General features: G+C 49.0%; 2 protein-coding genes across 2 annotated transcripts in view; both read left to right on the forward strand.

The window, feature by feature from the left end:
• rgs12b (regulator of G protein signaling 12b) overlaps positions 1–347 on the forward strand; it is a gene marked incomplete at both ends in the record, with an annotated part of 42,239 nt that extends 41,892 nt beyond the window's left edge. Inside the window, 2 exons of the mRNA XM_084454659.1 lie at positions 1–86; positions 210–347. The exon at positions 1–86 is cut by the window's left edge and continues 120 nt beyond it. Coding sequence (XP_084310785.1) covers positions 1–86; positions 210–347 — 224 coding nt within the window. The remainder of the gene's footprint in view (positions 87–209) is intronic.
• Positions 348–1,302: 955 nt separating this feature from the next.
• On the forward strand, positions 1,303–21,183 carry dok7b (docking protein 7b; the record flags this gene model as incomplete). Its single annotated transcript, XM_084454660.1, has 12 exons — positions 1,303–1,356; positions 1,470–1,515; positions 3,124–3,357; positions 4,926–5,126; positions 8,691–8,810; positions 12,195–12,302; positions 12,513–13,325; positions 15,965–16,007; positions 17,046–17,095; positions 17,340–17,582; positions 19,816–19,950; positions 21,107–21,183. 12 exons carry the CDS (start codon positions 1,303–1,305, stop codon positions 21,181–21,183), a joined length of 2,124 nt encoding a protein of 707 aa, XP_084310786.1.

Below are 21,183 nucleotides of genomic sequence, written 5' to 3' on the forward strand. Positions count from 1 at the left end.
CTCTTCCCCCTCGCTGGCGGCGCCGGTCCAAGTCCCCGTCGCGGCGGCCCGGCCGGACCCCCAACAAGGCCCTGGACGTGGACAAAGTCGGGGCTCACTCTGACACGGAGGGCTCCGGGGGAGGTGGAGGAGGAGGGGGAGGGGGAGAGGGAGAGGGAGGGGGGAGGCGGGGCCGTTCCCGGGACTCCCACCTGGGCCGCAGCTGGGAGGCGGTGGCGTCGGAGCTGCGCAGCCGCGGCGGCAGGGTGCGGAAAGGCGTGTACCAGACGGCGGAGCCGGCCGCCCCGGAGCAGGGACAGGGACAGGGTCAGACGGACGCGGGCAAGTTCAAAGCCACCTTTGTGTGAGGACCCCTGAGGACGAGCTGTCCCGGTGACTGCCTGATGTGGACACGTGTTGTCTACACACGAGTCTATTTTTGCGTTAGAGAGGAAATATGGTGTAGAGGCCCCGTTGCTTGTCATAATCTTGTCAACTGCCTCACTTTTTGACTGTATCTACAGTATTCCTTCTTTATACGATATATATATTCATGGAATGCTGGAGGGACCAATAAACCCTTATCGGAGGTGTCTGTTGACACAATCAGTTTCACACGTCTAGACTTATACTAGCTCTATAAAAATGTTTATTTTAGATAAGTAAAATAGATATTTTTGTCGAATAAAGTCTTGTTCATAAAAATGTTTCATGAAAAGCTTTGAATTTTTCCCCGACGATTGATTATAAACCTGGTCATGCCCCAGCGCGTGCGGTATAATTGCGTAAGTATTCTAATTCATAAAGAAACAGTACGATTAGGACGAGGCTTTGAGAAGAACGGACATAAGCCTGCCTTTATCCTCTCCCGAGACGGCCGTCTGCGTGCCAGCTCCCTGAGCTCAGTGATGGGGTTAGGGTTATGTAAGTTTAATTGAATTGGCTTCATGGTAAATAGTAACCTCTGACACGGGCTAACAACTGGACAAACTCTTGGCACGGCCCGCGGTGGGTGGTTCGCCTGAACCGCCTCTCTCCCCCGTCAGGGCGGCGTGTTTTCTGGGGGAGAGAGTCGCGTCTGAGGGCCTCCGGTGGGGGTGGGCCGTTCAAGTTATTTTGAAAGTGACCCTCCCGGTTCGGAACAGGGGCAGCGTCGGGTAGCGCAGTCTCTCTCTCTCTCTTTCTCTCCCTCTCTCTCCCCCCCCCCCCTCTCTCTCTCCCTCTCTCTCTCTCTCTCTCTCTCTCTCTCTCTCTCTCTCTCTCTCTCTCTCTCTCTCTGACACACACATACACAGAGACAGCTGTTAGGAACCATGACAGAAGATGACGGATACAGTTGTCGCGGAGGGACAAGTCAAGTTTAAAGATGGAAAAAAGGTTAATGTTATATTCAAATCACCTATCAGCGTTTCAGAAAAGTCATACCCAAACTTTTGGTCAAACCAGAGGGATTCATTTTGTTATCTCTTGTATTTCCTTTGACTTCCCAGTGGAAGAGCCGGTGGGTCGTGCTTCGGAAACCTTCTCCGGTCGCAGGTATGTGTTGCAAACCGCTTCTATTTATAATGTAACTAACAACCAACTTGTCGTGTTTGAAATAAGCTATATTTCCATATTAGCGTGGCAGTGTTGTACCAAAAGTATAACTCCCTCATTAAGAGCTCAGGCGGCTGATTTTCAGGAATTAAAGTAATCGCAATTTGTCAATTTGACATTTGGGGACGCGCCACATGGAGCGCATAGCGCAAATATCGCATACCAGCCAGCACGTGGGGATATTGCGCAACGGTCAGAATCAAATGATGTTTAATTATTTATATCCTCCGTTTATGCGTGCATCTGGTTTCACTGCGCTTTCTTTTTAAGACTCGTCTGTTAATTGTACCATATTCAGATCACATTAGCGAGAAGGCCCCCACATTGAATAATTTGCTGAATTGAAGTGATTGCTTGTAAACTACAGTAGCCTACTGTAGGTCTATGATACCTTACTGTGCGTGTGCGTGTGCGTGCGTGTGTGTTTTGGACCGAGGTTGTCTGCAGCTGTGATCCAGGATCACTCCATTGTTTTAGAGACTGTTATGACAGCCGGTTACACGCACGTACAAGCACGCACACACACACACACACACACACATTCCATTGTTACTAAGTACCCTCACGCCAAATACTATCACTTTACATATACATTACAGTCATTTAGCAAAAGCTTTTATCCAAAGCAACTTACAATAAGTACATTTAGTCAAGTGTACTACAACTCGTATGAACTTATAAGTGCATCTCTTTCCAAACAAGTATCTAAGAGCCTAACCGAGTGCTGAAGTAAAAGAACAAATACACAGTGCAGGGCAGTTCTTCTTGACATTCATGTAGGCCTATCTACTGTAGTAAATGAATCACTAGCACTTTGAGATTTGTTTCAAATGTAAGGTGCATTACAAATAAAATGAATAATAATAATTATTAGTATTAATTTTACAGTGCTGCATGATCAGTTCCATTCCAACACACACAACACTGACACTCTGAACTCCATTCTGCTTCTGACCCCTCCTCTTACCCCTCTCTCCTCCCTCCTTTCTCCTCTCATCTTCAACCGCCTCCTCTCTCTGACACCCCTCTCTCCACCTGGGTCCTTTCTCTCCCTCTCCTCTTCCCTGTCCTCTCCCTCCTCTCCTCTTCCTCTCCTCCTTCTCTCCCTCTCCTCTCTCCCTCTCTTCTTCCCTCTCCTCTCTCCCTCCTCTCCTCTTCCCTGTCCTCTCCCTCCTCTCTTCCCTCCTCTCCTCTTCCTCTCCTCCTTCTCTCCCTCTCCTCTCTCCCTCTCTTCTTCCCTCTCCTCTCTCCCTCCTCTCCTCTTCCCTGTCCTCTCCCTCCTCTCTTCCCTCCTCTCCTCTTCCTCTCCTTCTTCTCTCCCTCTCCTCTCTCCCTCTCTTCTTCCCTCTCCTCTCTCCCTCCTCTCCTCTCTCCTCTTCCCTGTCCTCTCCCTCCTCTCTTCCCTCCTCTCCTCTTCCTCTCCTCCTTCTCTCCCTCTCCTCTCTCCCTCTCTTCTTACCTCTCCTTTCTCCCTCCTCTCCTCTCTCCTCTTCCCTCTCCTCTCCCTCCTCTCTCTCTCCCTCCCCCCCCCCCCTCCCCTCCAACCAGACTGCCTGTCTCTCCTGGTGTACAGGGACCGTGGGGAGAAGTCGAAGGGTCACCGCGAGCGGCTCCACCTGACCCTGGAGGGCGTGTGCGGCCTGGAGCCCGGGCTGGGCCTCGACGGCGGAGTGGCGTACACCCTCACCCTGCTCTGCCCAGGACACAGCGTGGCGCTGGGCTTCGACACCCGCGACGGCCTGCAGGCCTGGGACGCCCGGCTCCGCTACAGCCTGGGAGAGGGTGAGGGGGGTGGGCGGGGCGTGTGTGTGTGTCAGACAGACAGACAGACAGACAGACAGACAGAGACAGACAGACAGGTAGATGGACAGACACAGGGCGCCACTGATTAGGGGGGAGTTTGTTAGCGGAAAGGTCTGTCTGCATACTAATAGGTTATTGATCAATAAGAGACGTCACTCTCCGTCTCTCTCTCTCTCACATACTTCCTTTCTCTCTCTCACACTCCTCTCTCTCCTTTTCTCTCTCTCCCTCTCCTCCCTCTCTCTCTGTCAGCTCTCTTTATCTAGCCGTCTTTTTGTCTGTCTTTCTCTAGCTGTTAGTGTTCTTTGTCTATGTCTGTTTTAATATCTTTCTTCCTCTGTCTGATTGTCTGTCTCTCTCTCTCTCTCTAGTTCCCTGTATGTCAAACAGCCTGTGTTGTGTTTCCTCCCCATAGACCCTTTCAAGGGAATTTTCAGCCACTAACGACTTGGTCCAAGTAAACTTTCAGTGTCTTCTGCAATAATGGTCAAATCCGGGCAAGGCGAAAACTTTTACAAAATGTCCAAATTAACTTTAGGAACTTGTTGTTCGGTGGTGGGATTATTATTTACACATCTCGACGGTTCTGCCTTTGGGAGGCTCAAGAAATAGTTGCTTGTCATTTATAACGTTAGCTAGCTAGCTACCGCCGCTAACGCTAGCTAACTTGACAGTGTTATCTTCGCGGCAAACCGGATGTTGAGATGGACTAAAGTGGTGTTATTGTTTTGAATATGAATGTTCCATGAAACAGTCTATTACAGTAGGCCTAGCTGCAGTGCAGTCTTGCGTTGTGTGTGTGTGTGTGTGCGCGTGCGTGCGTGCGTGTGTGTGTGAACGCCGACAGTAAATCATCTTTGGACAGAGAGAGAAACAGAGAGAAAGAAAGAGAGACAGAGACCAAGAGAATGAGAGGGTGGGAGAGAGATATATATATATTTATATTTTTGAAACTGCAATGTCCACACTGTTCTGTTAGGTTTAACTTATCTTTACTCATCTGTATACAAACACAGCCCTGTATATGCGTCTCCTTATTGTGTTATTTCACTCTGGCATTGGCAATGGAAACAGATTGAATTGAATTGAAATTGAATTGAAAGAGACTGAGAAAGAGACAGAGAGAGAGAGAGAAAGAGAGAGAGACAATGAGGAAGATAGACATTGACATGCAGTTTAGTGTTTTGAGAGGTGCCATCTGTAAAGTGCAGTGATGACAAACTGCTCAGCAGAGCATAGTAGGGTGCTTGATCATCATCCTGGCTGTCACACACAGGGTGTGTGTGAATATTTTCATGTGTGTGTGTGTGTGTGTGTCTGTGTGTGTGTTTGCGCGTTGGCTGTCAACCTATTTTCTGTCTGACTGTCAGTATCGTGCATGAGTTAAAGTTGGTTAATGAACACGGAAAGAACACGTTGGAAAACACACACACACACACACGCACACACACACACACACACACACAGACACACACACACACACACACATCCTCAAACAGTTTACAATTTCCCTTCATCCCTTCCCCGTTCCCATCCCCCTCTGCCAGTCCACAGGTTCTCCGTCTGCGTCCAGCCCGGCACCAAGCTGGAGAGTGGCCCCGCCTCCCTGCACCTGTGCAACGACCTGCTGGTCCTCACCAGGGACCACCCCCCCGCCGTCATCGGCCGCTGGAAGCTGTCGGACCTGCGGCGCTACGGCGCCGTGCCCAGCGGCTTCGTCTTTGAGGGCGGGACCCGCTGCGGATACTGTGAGTTCTTCTCTCCTCCCTTCCTCTCGTCCCCCGTCCCCCCCCACGGCGTTCTCCGACCTCCGTAACCCAGCACGGTCCGCGGGCGTCGTGATGAAGAGATCACGCTTTTACTGGCGCTGCCCGTGGGGCAAGTGAACCCGAGATAGCGGGGATGCGAGGAATGTTTTTCTGCATGTTCCTTCCAGATAACATGCGTCTGTTTTGTGCGTGTGTGTGCGTTGTGTGTGTGTGTATGTGGGGTGTGTGTGTGTGTGTGTGTGTGTGTGGCACTGGTATTCTTTGAATGTCCAGTTGATGGGTGGCGGAATGCGTGGAGTAGTTAGACTGCTGAAGTCGAGGGAGTAGATTAGAAAGTGTTTGGGGGCGTTTGTCAGGTTCACAGGCGCCGCTTTGGGCAACTTTCACTCTTTCAGTCCGTAGTAGTTTACTATCTCCAGTGATTCCATCACCATCAATCGGTACCCAATGAAATAAGAGTTGGACTGTCGAGTTGAGTGTGTGTGTGTGTGTGTGTGTGTGTGTGTGTGTGCGTGTGTCTTAAGCCAGGAGAGACACATGGACCTTACAGGAATAACTGTGAGGTCCGGAGTGTTGGGTTTCATCATTCTGATGAACAGCCGCTATAAATACCACACCCCCTGTGTCATCACAGCCAATCACTGCTCCTCTCTCCTCCACGTCATCGCCATGTAACCCACCAGTCACTAGCTCTGAAACCGCATTTACATTCTTAGGGAGAGTGGAGTGTGTGTTTGTGTGTGTGTGTGGTAGAGAAAGCATGTGAATAGCTTCACCACACACACACACACACACACACACACGCACACACACACACACACACACACACACACAGACGTGTTTACTGTAACACATCCAAAGCATTGGGTGTCCAGTCCTGTTCTCTCCTCATCCAGCTCCAGTCCCATAGTGTGTGTAAAAAGAGACCTGCTGTGTGTGTGTGTGTGTGTGTGTGTGTGTGTGTGTGTGTGTGCGTGTGTGTTGGAGCAGAGTCCAGTGTGGGGCTGGCAGCGGGTCAAATGGCCTCAATATTAACCAGCTCCTCATATCTTCATCTGCCTACCGGGGCACACGTACACACACACACACACACGTATGCACAACCGCACACGCACATACAAACATGACACCAACACCAAAATACAGACACTCACATACAAGTGAGTAAGCAAATGAGCAAATACAAGTGCATATGCACGCATAGGCGATTTTACCCTCTGAGAGTAGGGGGGGCAACATTTAGACGTGAGAAAAAAACAAACAGTCCTGCCGTCCCGTCCCATCTATTTACAAAGAATGCCAGTTGTGAACAGTATGCTAATAAGAAATCCGTATGACAATTCAATATGCACAACGCATCAAACTTCATCTAGACACCACAAGCATGTCAATATGACTTTATGTCCGAGCACTAGGCCATACCCAACATCACAACATCAAACTGCAACTGCCTGCTGGTGCTAGCTTCCTCGCCGATGGTGATGTTGCTAGTGCTAGTGTGCTTCGATAGCCTCTGGAGCACTTCTGCATTCGATTGCACCTGCTGCGGTGTCATTTCGAGTGGTAGCTTCTTCATTTGCATTGCCAGTTTTATTTTTTTATGAAGTGGTGTATTTATTTATGAATTGGTTTTATAGCTCTTTTCGCCATTGTGAGCAGGTTGGCTGGTTGTAGCTTGTTGAGCACTGAGCAGTACAGTCAGATCTCATTTTTTTGCGGTAACAGATCAAACCGGAAATAGTTGAGGTCGACGGACGAGTTGTTCCATTGGTGGATTATGAATATATATATTTTTAAAGGTAGCCTAGTTTAAGTAATAAATACACTTGTACAAGTTTTTTATTTATTTATTTTTGTTTTTTTTAAAGAATTTGAGCAGAGTTGGGCTGGCCAATCAGGGGGGGCACTTGCCCCCCTGCCCCCCCTATAAAATCGCCCATGCATGCACACACACACACACACACACACACAGTGACTCACACACTCAGGCATTAAATAGCCATCTGCAGAGTTTGGGCCGTGGTCAGGTCTACTAATCCTGGCAAAAACATTTCCACTGTCGGCCCGCCCCCTTCTCTCCTCACCTTACGTCCACTCGCCCACGTGCACATTCCCAGAAGCTGCTCTGTGTGTGTGTGTGTGTGCGTGCGTGCATGCTCACGCGCGTGCGTCTATGTATAGTGTGTGTTTTCAGGCGTGCATCTGCGTACAGTGTGTGTGTGTGCGCGCCGGCACGTGTATGTGTGTGTTTTCCTGGAAGTGACTGATGTGTTAAGTGTTAGACGGTATCGGGGTGTCGTCCTGTCCGCTGGCGAGCGCCGTTGTTGGGATGTATCACCAGTAGCTGCTGCCGTTACTCACCTCCACAATCTCCTCCATCTGCAGATAAAGTTGCCGACGGAAAGAATTATTCAGCATCAACATTGTCCAGTCGACTCACACTGCCTGTGTGTGTGTGAGGAATCCTGAGTGCATGCAGTCTCTCTAAAACCGGTAAATCGACGCAGAGACGAGGTTCCTCTCTAACCGGTCCTGCCGTTTAAACGGGGCCTCCCGAAATGAGCGACATGGCCCGTCGTAATTAGGCTCCGCGAACCAATCAGGCGAGCGATCGCGATCGACAGACCGTCTAATAGGGCTGTTGGAGGCGTGATTTGGCTGGGAATAGGGGCCGCACTGAGGTAGCAACAATAGGTGTGTGTTTCCGTGTGTGTGTGTGAGTGTGTGTGTCAGACCTCAGGTGAAGAGCATGCTGGTCGACTCCCCGAAGGCGCTTTATTGAATTTGAACCAATCAGAGAATGACACTGAGGCCCCTGAATCATTTTAACCAATTAGAGGATGTCCCTGGTCTAACTATTTAAAGAGAGCTTTATATAAAAACGAAAGGACCAAGTGAAAAAGGAGGAATAGTGTCATTTGATTATCATGTGATTGTCATGTGACTGTCATGGGATTATCATGTGATTGTCATGTGATTATCATGGGATCATCATGTGATTGTCATGGGATTATCATGTGATTGTCATGTGATTATCGTGGTAGACGGTTGTACTGTACCTTCAGTAGTCCGGTCGCGGTACAGATATGGCATCAGTCGGGGCTTGACTGCGGTCACCAGTCATCCATTCACTGCTTGGAATTTTTTGAAGAGGTCTGGCTTTCAGAACGATGCTCTTTTCAGTCACCGGAATGTAAATGAATGAGGTTTGTGATGTGGGACAAGAATGAGAAGAGATCGATGTGGCAGAGAGGTTTTATAGACGCAGAGGCGACAAAGCCGGACTCGCCTGGCCCTGGAGAAAAGTCTTTCTCTTCAGAAAATCTCCCTCTCTCCTCACCACCTCTTCTCTCTCTCCCTCTATCTCACTCCATCTCTCTCCCTGCTCTCTCTCTCCACCTCTATCCCCCCTACCTCTCTCTCTCCATCTCTCACTCTCTCTCTCCCTCTCTCTCTCCCTCCCTCTCTTTCTCCCTCTCTCTCTCCCTCCCTCTCTCTCTCTCTCCCTCTCTCTCTCTCTCTCCCTCTCTCTCTCTCTCTCAGGGGCGGGGGTGTTCTTCCTGTCCTGTGCAGAGGGGGAGCAGATCAGTTTCCTGTTTGACTGCATCGTCAGAGGCCTCTCCCCCAGTCGAGCTCCGCACGGCCTCAGACCCGCCCTGCCAGGTGGGTACACACACACACATACACACACACGCACACACGCACAGATGCATGCTTGCAGGCACACATGGGTGTAACAAACTCAATTCAATTCAATTCAAACAACTTTATTGATCCCAGAGGGCAATTAATTTGTGGCTTGTACCATCCACAGATAAAACACACCAAGAAACAAAATATTATTCGTATCAAAAACATACCTCTGCCCTGAGGGCATTAAAGTAAAAGCATTAGCCTGCACATGATCAGGTTGGCCAATTATTCTTTTTGCCTTCTGGGCCACCTGATTCTCCCAGAGAGAGCCCAAGTCCCTCTGCCTCACTCCCATGATCTTGGAGCAGAACTTCACTATCCCATTCAAACTGTTTTTGTCTTTCACGGACAGACCATTGTACCAGCAAATAAAGGAGTATGTCAAGAGGCTTTCAATAAAGGATTGATAGAACCTACATAGAACGGTTCCCCAGACATGGAAGGAGTTGAGTTTTCTCAGCAAGTGAACTCTTTGTTGCCCTCGTTTAACAGTTGAGTCTGTGTTGGCGTCAAACTTGAGTTTCGAGTCGAACACTGTACCCAGGTATTTATATGTGTCGACTATTTGTACATCCTCGCCATGAATTATGCTGGCCTTTGGTTTGCTACAGTTGGTTCTAAAGTCAACTGAACTGAACACACACACACACACACACACACTTCCTATAGTTTTGTGTCCTTTCCTTTGTGTCCTTTGTGTTGTCTCCTCATCACTGGTTTTATTGAGAAAGTGTTAAAATGCCTCTGAGTTCTAAAATTAAAATCCAGCTCATGGCTCGATGGGCGCCAGACTAGAGATGGCATCACATGCTCAAACTCCCAGGGTCACCATGGGGATTAGGAGGTCCTGTGTGTGCGTGCGTGCGTGTGTGTAGCACGTTGTAGTGTTCTGAGAGTGCCTCCAGACAGGGGGCTTAGTGATCATTGAGGGTAGAATGTTTACATTATGACACGTACACTCGTGATCTGACACCACCTCACGAGGGAAAGAACGACTAAACAAGTCCTCTCCCTGGCAGGCCTGTATCCTCGTTGGTGCAGATAAAGTCATATCTGATTCAGGATCAGGGCCCCTATCCACTATTCAGGGCCCCTATCAGGTCCCCCTATATATGATATTCATGATTGACACGCCTTCTCTGAGAGTCTCTGTGAATACAGCCCGATTTCTTTATATCTCGCCATAAACGTCCCCAAACCTAAACTAGAGATGAGGTTTGCAGTTGAGACATTAGCCTTCCAGTTTGGGACCTAATGTTTCGAGGGTGACCCTGATGGAATTATTTAGTGTGCTTGACAAAAAGACAATGAAACAAGTGAGGAAGGAGGACTTGTTTAGCGTTGTCTACAAAGTTCCAAGTGAAATTAGCTCAATGTCTAGAAAGTTCAGAGTGTTTTGACTGTGTTGTGTATCCTGCTGCTTAGAGAGCCTCAGCTGTAGCCTGTTTTAGCCGGAGACATTCGGTGCAGGCAGGCCGCTATAATTAGCGCAGGCTAGCTGGCGTTAGCCGACACCTCGCGGAGCATACTGACATTTGTAGCCGTTAGCGCTTAGCATTAGCATTAGCCATGGTGGCGTTAACTTAGCAAGGAGTTAGGTTCTTGACACTCTCCCTCCTTCTAACTCGGTCTTATAGCAGAAACACACACACACACACATGTACACACACATGCACCCACCGTCCGAGATACCGCCCTGTTTATGCAATATATCCTTGTCTTAATGTACAATTTGACGGTGGTTGTCAGCCTCGCTTTAGTAACACACATACACTCAGACAGACACACACGCCCGCCCCGGAGCCGCTGTGTTAGGTGTGTAAATTGGCAGGGTTTTACACTAAACCGCGTGGCTGGCAGACCACTACAGCTTTGACGGCGGCGCAGTGTGTAACGGTATCCTGGAAACTGTCAGTCAGCGGCCGGCAGGCTTGACAGTGCATGCCCACTAGCAAAAGTAACACCTGAGGATAATTCAAAACTAATGTGGGGGCGGAACTGGAAAGTGGATGATGCAAGTTCCGGGGGCAAGGTATTCGCTCGCGACGAGCGAAGTCTAGATGCGTCGATTTACCATAAAGTAGGATGGACGTCTATTTTAGGCTAAATCAAAGCTAAATTTGTCCAATCAGGAGAGGGTGAATGGGAAAGTAGAAAACAGTCAGGGTTTATTTCGATGAACTGACCACATATTGAGAATCTACATCCTTACTTTCTCACCTGAAATGACATTATAATTAAATAAAGTGACATATTAAAAATCCTACAGACACAACTGAGTTGAATGGTGACAGGAAGTGAAACCAAGTGAAATGCCCTCAAGCGAGTGCAGGGCACGCGAAAGACAGGAGATGACAAATTGGCTAGTGGACGTGCAATGTGAGGGTTTGACACGGTACGAAGGACAGGACAGTACATCTCAGACAGGAAGTGGTAGAGAACTTGACGCACACAGAACAGCTTTGGTAGAGAAATAAGAATACATCAGTTTTAGTATGAGAAAGCTTATGCATAACTTGCATGTTTATCGTAAAACTTGATCTGAATAAAAAATAACTTCTATTTCTAATCTTCCATGATAAAAAAAGCAATCTTTTGTGGATAAAAAATATTACAATTTTGGGGGGAAATACACCCACACCAACTTAAATGTCTGAAGTCAGCATTTTACATATGCAAGTTATCTTGGTAGACTGTCCCTAGACCCAACAGTATTGTCAAGGGTGTTTTATTGCATCTTGGTTATTGCCTAAGTGTTTTTTGCTCTCAGCATCGATTTCTCCAGACACCATCTTGTTTGTTTTCCTTCAGAGGTGATATAGAGGATGAATGGGGAGAATGTCCTCAGCTCTCCACAGGGGCAGAGCAAAGCATTCAGACTACATTTTGGTTCAACCGATTTCTTTTTCTTTCCGTCGTGTCATCAAAATGTGATGCTGTCTGTATGTGTGTGTGGGTGTGTATGCGTGTGTGAGTGTGTGTGTAAGAGATAGAGAGGGAGAGAGACTGAGAGGGAGAGAGGGGGGAGAGAGAGAGAGGGAGGCAAAGAGAGAGAGAGAGAGAAAGATAGTTTTCACTCCTAATGCTTGGAGCTTTGAATGGATTAAGCAGATATAAACTGATATAAAATCCAGTCTGTGCTCTGTTACTGTATGTGTATGTCCCTGTGTGTGTGTGTGTGTGTGTGTGTGTGTGTGTGTGTGTACATGTCTGTGTGCTTGTGTGTGTGCATGTATGTGTGCGGTTGTACACGTGTGTGTGTGTACTGTATGTGTGTGTGCGCGCCCTTGTACATGTGTGTGTCCTTTGTACGCGTGCTTATGTGCGTGTGTGTGTGTGTGTGTGTGTGTATAGATCCCAGTGCTAACCCGTCTCTCTCGGAGGAGAGAATCAACCATGAGGCGTCAGAGCTGGAGAGGAGACTCAGTATGCTGTCCCAGTCCAGCAGACAGAGCAGCACAGGTACACACACACACACACACACACACGTGTAAACACACAGAAACACACACCAAGCTGGTTCACACACGTTTGCTACACGATCATTGATAGTTGACGATGATTGATACTTAGCGATTCACATGCTAATAATAATCATAATCATAATCATAATAATAAATAAAACTATTTATTAAATCTATTTATTAAAAAACAATTAAATCACCTCTACAGCCTCCACCTATAGCTTCAGTACCTCTGTTGCCGGAGACGACGGCAGCAGTATCTCCAGCTCCTCCTCCAGCCAATCAGATGCAAGCTACGGAAGCCGCCTTCCTTCGTGGGCGGAGCCCACACCCAGATCACATCCCTCATCCGAGTCCCTGTCAGTTCCACCCACTACAAAGACCTCGACCAATCCGGACGATTCTCTCTATGCGGCTGTGATGGGAGGCTCTGTGATTCGCCCTTCCTCTAAACAGACCCGCCCTCGTGGTCTCCACGACAGCGGGCGCCAGAGCTCATTGGACAGCGGGATTGGGATTGCCACAGGCAGCCAATCGTCTTACTCTGGGAGTTTCTCTTCCTGTACAGGGAGTCTGGACACAGCCAGTCAGGGTGGGGGGGAGGAGTTTGGCTCCCAGCTCAGTCTGCCCCCTCCTCCACCACCTCCCCCTCTGCCTCTCCCTGCCCCTCCATCTCTGTTCATAAATACCCCAGACCATAGCCCTGCTGCCCCTCTCCCCTGCCTCTGCCCCGCAAGAACTGATGCTAGTCCCTCTGCTGCCCCCTGGAGGGCAGGCGAGGAATACCAAGTCCCCAGCCGACTGCGATACGACACCCCCAGGAACCTGCTCCAGAGCCTGGCTCCCAAGGACCCGCTAGCCCAGGGGGGTGCCCCCGAATCGGGCACGGACAGGAGGGCGGGCGGGGGTGGGGGTGGTGGCCAGGGACTGGGGTTGAGTGGTTCCCCGCTAGACCACTGGGTCGGCCCTCTCGCGCGGTCTCTCTCTCAGGGCAGTGAGAGGGAGGCGCCCCCTGCGGACGGTACGGAGCGTTGCAGCTCCAGCGCCAGGACAGGCCCGTCCAGACCTCCGACGCTGCTTCCAGGCTGTCCGGTGTGCGGGGGAACACAGGTAACCAACTCATTACATTAGATTACAGTCATTTAGCTGACGCTTTTATCCAAAGCGACTTACAATAATTGCTAAAGTCAGTTTAGTACTACTACTTGCCAGAACACACAAGTGAATCTCCTTTCTAAAACAAGTGACTAAGCATAATCTAGTGCTCAAGGCAAACTGAAGAATAGCAAACTAAAAATACAATAGGTGGGAGGATCGTTGTAGTACCTCTTGAAGAGATGAGTTTTGAGCCTGCGGGGAAAGATGGGCAGCGACTCTGCTGTCCTGACGTCAGTGGGCAGTTCGTTCCACCACTGCGGGACAGGAAAGAGACGTGACCGTGTCTCGGCCAACTATAATATAATCTCCAATGTCCAGATGCGTTGGCATAACAGCCCACAGGCAGAGAGATGGCAGATCGGACTAACTGCCAAGACCTCCCAGTTTCAAACAATATTCCTCAGGGCCAAAGAGCCGCTGACTCAGCAATCCCGCCACCTGTCCCTCCTGTTTTTTTTCCCAGATTCCACGCGGTGACAGAAATTAAGACGGAACGAAAACTTGTGCGCCTCACGCCGCACCCCTGTCGCAGTCCGTCAGAATCAGGCAGTCCGTCCCGCCTCTCGCTTAAAGGCGCGCCGACTAATTTCACGTTGTTTAATCGTCTTTCGCATATTGTCGAGTGCACCGGCCCAGAGGGGCGCTTCTGTTCTGTGCCGCTGGTGAACGGCTGTGAGAGCGCCGGCGCAGATGGCCATGCATACAAACTGCGCCCGGGAATCACTCAGCCGCGCATCAAAGTCGCAGTGTCCAGATTCCTGTTAATCAAAGCGTTTACCACTCACTATGCAAATCAACTCTTTGTAGCCTAGGTTTGGTTGGGTGGGGGTGGGGGTGGGGGGGGTGGGGGGGTGCAGAGAGAGAGAGAGAGAGAGAGAGAGAGAGGGGGGGGGGGGGGTGTTGAGCTAACAACATCACAAACCTGTCTTCCAGGCTTGCACCTGGCCTCCTTTGATGATTTCATTATAAAGGCCTCTGTTGCTCGCTTATAGCTCCCATTGATTTTTCACTTGCTTTTCAAAAGGCTTTTTCTTTTTCATTGACTAGTCGGTTATTGTTGTCGGTGGGTGGAGAGTACAGCTCCTCTCCGCTGAACATGTCTGACAGCCAGATCTGGAGGCTAATGAGCACCTCCTTTTTCATGATTTCTCTTTCTTCTCCTGGCAGAGGCTGACATTATCATTACGGAACGCAGTTCAAACGGAGCGCTGTGTGCACTTTGTTCTGAAACAAAAAAACGTGGGCTGTAATGCGCTAGTGTTCAGTCCCCTCGTTGGTGTGTAGCATCCTCTGCCCCGTCCCTTTGTCTTTTGAGAAGACCGAATAGGCGCCGGTGTGTGTTTTATGCTGAGGTTGGGCGTCTCACACACACACGCGCGCACACACAGTGTTGAGCGTCTGGCGGTCTCTGATGGTGATTGTGTGCGGCCCCCCCCCTCCCCCCCAGACAGCCATTCATCTCCCTCTCAGACGGCCGTTGAGGGCTAACGCTAATGTCAACGCGGCTAATTGGCTCGATAGGTGCTGATTCATCACCCCCCCCCCCCCACCACCCCGAAACGCTGTTCCTCTCTCTGTCCAGCCTCCTCCTCTACCCCTCCCTCCCTCCCTCCCTCCTCACCGCATTCTCCTCACACCCTCCTCCCTCCTCACCTCTCACCCTTTCATACTCCTCCTTCTCCTCCTCCTGGGCCTCCGGAGCCCCCGGTTTCATCCCGGTCTCATCCCGGTCTTACCGGGGGCTCAGATGTCAGCGCCGCGAGGCCGCAGACAGCTCTGCCGTCTCGCAGTTGGAATACAGCTTCTGCATCTCCCATCAACATGTTTTTCTTCCCTGTGTCTCTCTATCTCTCTCCGTGTCTCTCTCGCTCTCTCTCCATGTGTGTCTCTCTCTCTCTCTCTCTCTCTCTCTCTCTCTCTCTTTCTTTGAATTGTCTGATTCCAGTGTACCGTGTTGCCATGGTAGATCTAACCCCACCTTCCCCCATACATGTCTCTCCATCCAGTGTGATCACTGTTTAAACTACATTACCCATGAGCAATGGTACTCAGCTAAGAAGCGGGGTTGTCCGCAGGTAAGATGTGGCGGGGGGGATTTGCGGTGCTCACTGGGTTCACGCTCCGTAACAAACTGCCCACGATTTCTATAATGATAATAACCTATTTAACGAGACTGTTTTTTTCCTCTTGTCTGTCCCTCACTTCTCTTCCCCTCACATCTGCTTTAACACCCACTAACACTAACACTCACCCTGCTCCCAACACTTCACTGCATCCTTCCTTCCTTCAAGGAAATCAAGCATAGTATTGGAACACGTCCGTCTCTCAGAAAGTCGTGACTGATCTCAAACACCATCCATCACTCTCTCAGCGCCAGCATGCCCGAGGAAGCGATGTCACACATAAAATGAGAATACAAACAAGATAACAAAAGTACAAAATTGGACTGTCAGTCTAATATATCGTGTCTAATCTTCACTTTGTTTTTCTCTTGTTTCCCAGGGAACCAGTTCATCGGGATTTCGACCTGCTTCATCTGCAACAGGTAGGCGTGCAAAGTTGGTCGTTCGGCCTATCAGACCATGAGCTGACGCGTGCATTTAAGGCATTGATCAAATGGAGGTAATTAACATGTGCCTGTGGCCTGATTCATACTCGGCGCTGTGAGCGCGGGCTCTGAGCAAGCTCTTGCGTAAAGTTGCAATTTAATCCACGGCGCCCATTGCTAGGCAAGGACGCGCCAAACACACCTTGCGCAGCCTAACGAGCTTGGGCAGCTACGCAAGGCGCACAGGATGAAACCGATTTGCCCGTAGATGAAGAAGAGTGTTCTCGTCTGAACCCTACAGACAAGCCCCCCGTGTGGAGGGAGGAGGGGGGCGGAGCCAGGGCGGGAGGGGACAGGGGGGAACCAACCCCGTCTTCCTTCCTGGGGCCCCCCCAGACGCCGGTCTCATCCCCCGGCAGGCCGGTCCTTCACCGACAGATCTCCGGTAAGAACGGCCATCACTACCGGTCAGCTGTCAACCGTTAACCCGGAATATACAGCGGTTATACAGCAGCTGGGTTATTCAATTTGACCTCATTCCTCATCTTCTCAGACTCTCGGCCTACGTGGGATTTAACAGAATCACCCAGGAGAGGAGAGCTCAGACCGGAAGAGTATGGTAAGAGGATTTTCAAACGAGAAAATAAAACTCAGTCCGTCGACGATAACAGGAAGCATGTCCTCTATGCCGACCAGGCACCGCCGCGTGTGAAATGACCAGTCTCCCGAAGCCAGACCTATCTCCGCACTTCGTTTACGCTGTGCCAGCGCTGGAGAAGAGGATGGCTGGGCTCATTACCATTCGGGGATAGGGGGAGTGAATCTGATTGGGCGGACAACAGATTTCATTCACTGCCACTGATTGGGCAGTAATAAACTGGGCTCAGACAGGATGAGGGAGCGCAGTGAAGCATCGCTACTCAAGCGAGCAGGAGCCTGGCTGTCCACACCAGAGGTGCATTTTTCCGCGCCGGTAACCAATCCAACTTTTGCTCCTCTGCACTTTAATCACACATATTCGCTCATGGCTCCCAGGAAAATTGCCGATTCTGGCGCGGCGGGGCACGAGCCGGACGCCAAGCTCCGTAACGCAATATGGCCGGTGTGAACAGTCGCAGTGGGCGCCGGGAAGGAAACGAGCTGCGCTTCACGGTGCCTCACAGCGTTTTCGTGTCCGGCCTGAACCCCGGCGTTACCCCCCAGAAACCTCCATCTGTTGAGTCAGACTAGTGCACGATAGCAGCGTGACCACATTACAACTCCAGCCTCTACTGACCAGACAACCGCTGTGTGTTGAAATGACTCACTGTGTTTCCGTTGGTCCTACAGGGAGTGTTTTCACCTTCCCCCCAGGCGCCCCCTCCCCCTCCGCCTCCCCCTTCCTGGACGCAAGACCCCGCAGCGACAGCAGCGCCAACTACGTCAACATCCCCGTTAGCCTCGCGTCTAAAGCTAGCGCCGGCAGAGAGCTGCTCTACATGGAGCTGGACCTGCAGGAGCCCGCCGGCCCCGCCCCGGTTTCCTCCCCGCTCCCTCCAGCGCGAGGTAACGCTTTGCAGCTGCGCAGACCCAGTAAGGACACAGAGCCCTAGTCGGCCATTTTGGATCAATGTTTCCTGCCCTCTCCCCGCTGCTGCCACTGCTGCCTGCCATTTTGGCTCCGTGTTTTTCGGGGCCTCCATTTTGGGTATAGTGTATGCTGCTTCGCTGACTCTGATTGGCTTGTCGGGTTTGGCTGGTGGCTTTGCTCTAATGTTTTTGTCTGCGGTTGTTGCAGTTGTCTACAATGGCTGTTCCCGGTACATAGATTGAATAAGTTTAGACTAGCGTGACTTTGTTAAGGCGAGGGCATAAATTAATACTGTATGTAGTCCTTTGTGGAGGAAAATTTTTGTTTGTTTGAATCTACCTTTATTATTGAAAATTAAAGCGTAAGACTTATGGAGTACGGAGTCTTACGGAGGCCTCCTTAAGTCAAGAGTAACCACATACAGTAAGCAGATTCAGCAAGTCTCCATGGAAACATACAGTTTAATCGGCAGGAAATCAGTCATTAGATTAAGTGCATGCTGAGCACTCAGATTTACTGCATGGTCTACAAATATAATCAGTCTATGATGGCAATAATGACACACATACCCCCCGAGGAACAAAACACTGACTTTGTTCAAACAAAGTCCTATAGTACAATAATAAAATAATTATTTTATAAAGCCCTTTTCATTGTCAGAAATTCTCAGTGCTGTTATTCTAATTACTCATTGTTGGCTTCGTGCTGCTCTGATACCCAAGGGAAGCAATAATGAATGTATTACTGTTTCTCTCTCTCTCTCTCTCTCTCTCTCTCTCTCTCACACACACACACACACCACCCCCAAGGGCTGCAGAAATGTTATAGATATGAAGCAATATGTTAAAATTGAGTTGTCGTGTGAAATTGAGCCCACATGCGGCATCATCATGCTGTCTCCAATTTCATGGATTATGGTAGTGTTGTCAGGAGTGTTTGTAGATGTGTGTGTGTGTGTGTGTGTGTGTGTGAGGGGGGGGGTAGCAATGATCCACAACACAATATCATTTCTAAGCTCAATGAGAAGTGGATGGCTCATTAGAAGACATAAAGGTCCCTGTAGAACTCCCTTTTCAGTGCTTGTGCACATATATATGGGTCCCTGATGGACCTATTAACGCACAAACTGAAATAAAACGACCCAGTCAGTTTTTTTTGTGGGCTGCTAAATTCAGTAGACGTGTGATTCAACCTGCTGGTGAGATTTGCCTCCTGTTCTGACGTCAGAATTCGAATTCTTCCGCCCCACATCTGAAAAAAAGTTAAACTGTGGGGGAGGGTGGGGCTTAACTAGGTCAAACTAAAGGTTAACTAGCCATTCAGAAACTTCCTGCTGCATTTGCATTGTTTGAACTTCTGGAGCCAAGGACAGAGTGGGGGTGGGGAGCAGCAGCTCATTTGCATTAAAGCTACAGACACATGAAACAGCGCGTCTAGAACAGGACTGAGACAGAGCGGTATAGAGACATGCTAGAATGCTTCATCTGACTGGTATTCTCAGCAGAGATGTTTAAAGACAATGTTTTGCAGAGACCTTTATTAACTTAGCATATTAGGCAAAGATGTTCAAAGACGATGTTCTGGGGACCCCAGAGGCCTTTATTAACGTAGCATAATAGGGGACCTTTAAGAGATCATCTTATGAAAAACTCCCCCAAAACTTCCATAATTGAAACGCTTAATCAGATTAAATCTCATTGAACCCTAATGATTTATAATCTGCTGTGAGCTAACATTATGGGTCACTTTGGTTGGTAGCACCAGGAGTAATTGGTTTTATAGCGAAAGGCCATAATGGGTTCCAGTACTGAAGAGATGAATATGCTTCATCCCTGTGATGTTAAGCGCCGCTTAGGCCACGCACACACACATACACACACACACACACACACCCTGCAGTTCATTAAGTCATAAAGGAGATTATTTAGGGGGTGGGAGGGCGATCATATACAGTGACTTACAGCCAAATTTAGAGAAGAAAATGTTCTCATTATTTTAGGACATGGAAAGGGAGTCCAGTATCATAAATAAACTGATAGATTTCTTTATCACACAGACCATCTGAGGAAAACAGAGGCCTTATGTATCTCTAGTCTATTGGTGTGTCTATTGGTGTGTTCATGCGTGTGTGTGTGTGTGTGTGCGTGTGTGTGTGTGTATATGTGTGGTGTCGTCATCAAAGAAGTCAACCACAGCCGTTTTATTGATCGGGGCGTTGTTTGCGGTTCCTTCCAGGAGGGGGCTCCACCAGGTACGCCCACATCGACATCGCCGCCACGGAGACGGCCCAGAGGGTGGGGGCGGAGCACGCCCAGGGGAGGCAGCACCGCCTGGAGGAGCTGGAACAGAGGAGGAGGGCCGCTCAGAACTGCCCCCCCCCCCCCCACACACACACACACACACACACCGTCCTTTATAAATGATATTCATAAACACTCACTACCTCCATCCTACAGACCCTCTGAGGCAATCATTGGAAGAAGCTGCTCGGACATTTATTGTATTATATTTTTTACAAATCTCATTTATATCCTGCTCGTTTCTCTCGACACGCTGAGACGAGCTGTTGAGTGAACTGTTCTTGTTTTATTAGTGTGTGCGCCTCCTGGATGTAGAAGCATGGGAATGTTACTGTCAAGGGAATTTATATTCATGGAAGAGATCGCTCTTATCTTTTATGTTGTATGACCTGTTGTGAAAATAACGACCTTTTCAAAAGGATAACTTGTAAATAGTGTCTGCTTTTAACCCTGGAAGAGTTCAGTGTTCTTCAGTGACATGTATGATATATGTAAGACTATTAGAGGGCATCTATTTTTAAAAGCAATACATTTCAGTGATCATTCAACGTTGAAAATGTTAATGGTTGTATGCTGTTGGATAATAAAGAAATTATGTATGAATCTTGGCTGGACTTGTGACTAAAGATGATCAGTGATCCAACCGAGGCGTTCGTATGACATGATCAGGGGACACGGGACCTAGTTCATGCCTCACGTTAGTGGAGGTTCTCAGGTTCTCGGTATTACAGGTTATATGTCTGATTTCAACATCAGGGATGAGTCATGCATGTTGAAGTAGAGTACATATTCAACATAATGTGCAGGCGATTCTCAAGGGCAAACCTGTATAAATAAAGGAAAGGTTTGTCAGTCATTGCTCCTATATCTGCCCAAAGCCCTCTGGCATTCCATTAATCATTAAAATGAGCCAGGTGCCTATTAATCAGCCTGGCTCCATTGGTGATTAACGAGCAGCACCTATGGGCATACGTGAAAGCCAATTAATTCATCTGCCATTTCACATGAGATTTGGGATCTATTCCGTTTGTAGAAAAAAAAAAGAATTAAACTTTAGCACAAGCGTTATTTTTAAATACTTTTGCCTATCAAATCTATCAAAATAAATTGAGATTTCCTAGGCCATGAATGATACAATTAAGGCTTATGACATCGCCTATGTGCTTAATGCACTTCATGCTCATCTAATTGTATTTGACTGTTGCAGAAGTCTGCTTTGTCAACAGCCCCTCCTCCCCCAAATGACATTAGCGACCTGGGACCGGGGTTCCTATTGGTGGAACAGCTGTGGGGCGTGGCCTAG

The sequence above is a fragment of the Borostomias antarcticus genome (assembly GCF_949987555.1).
Source record: "Borostomias antarcticus genome assembly, chromosome: 20".
In the NCBI taxonomy this organism is placed as follows: Eukaryota; Metazoa; Chordata; class Actinopteri; order Stomiiformes; family Stomiidae; genus Borostomias; species Borostomias antarcticus.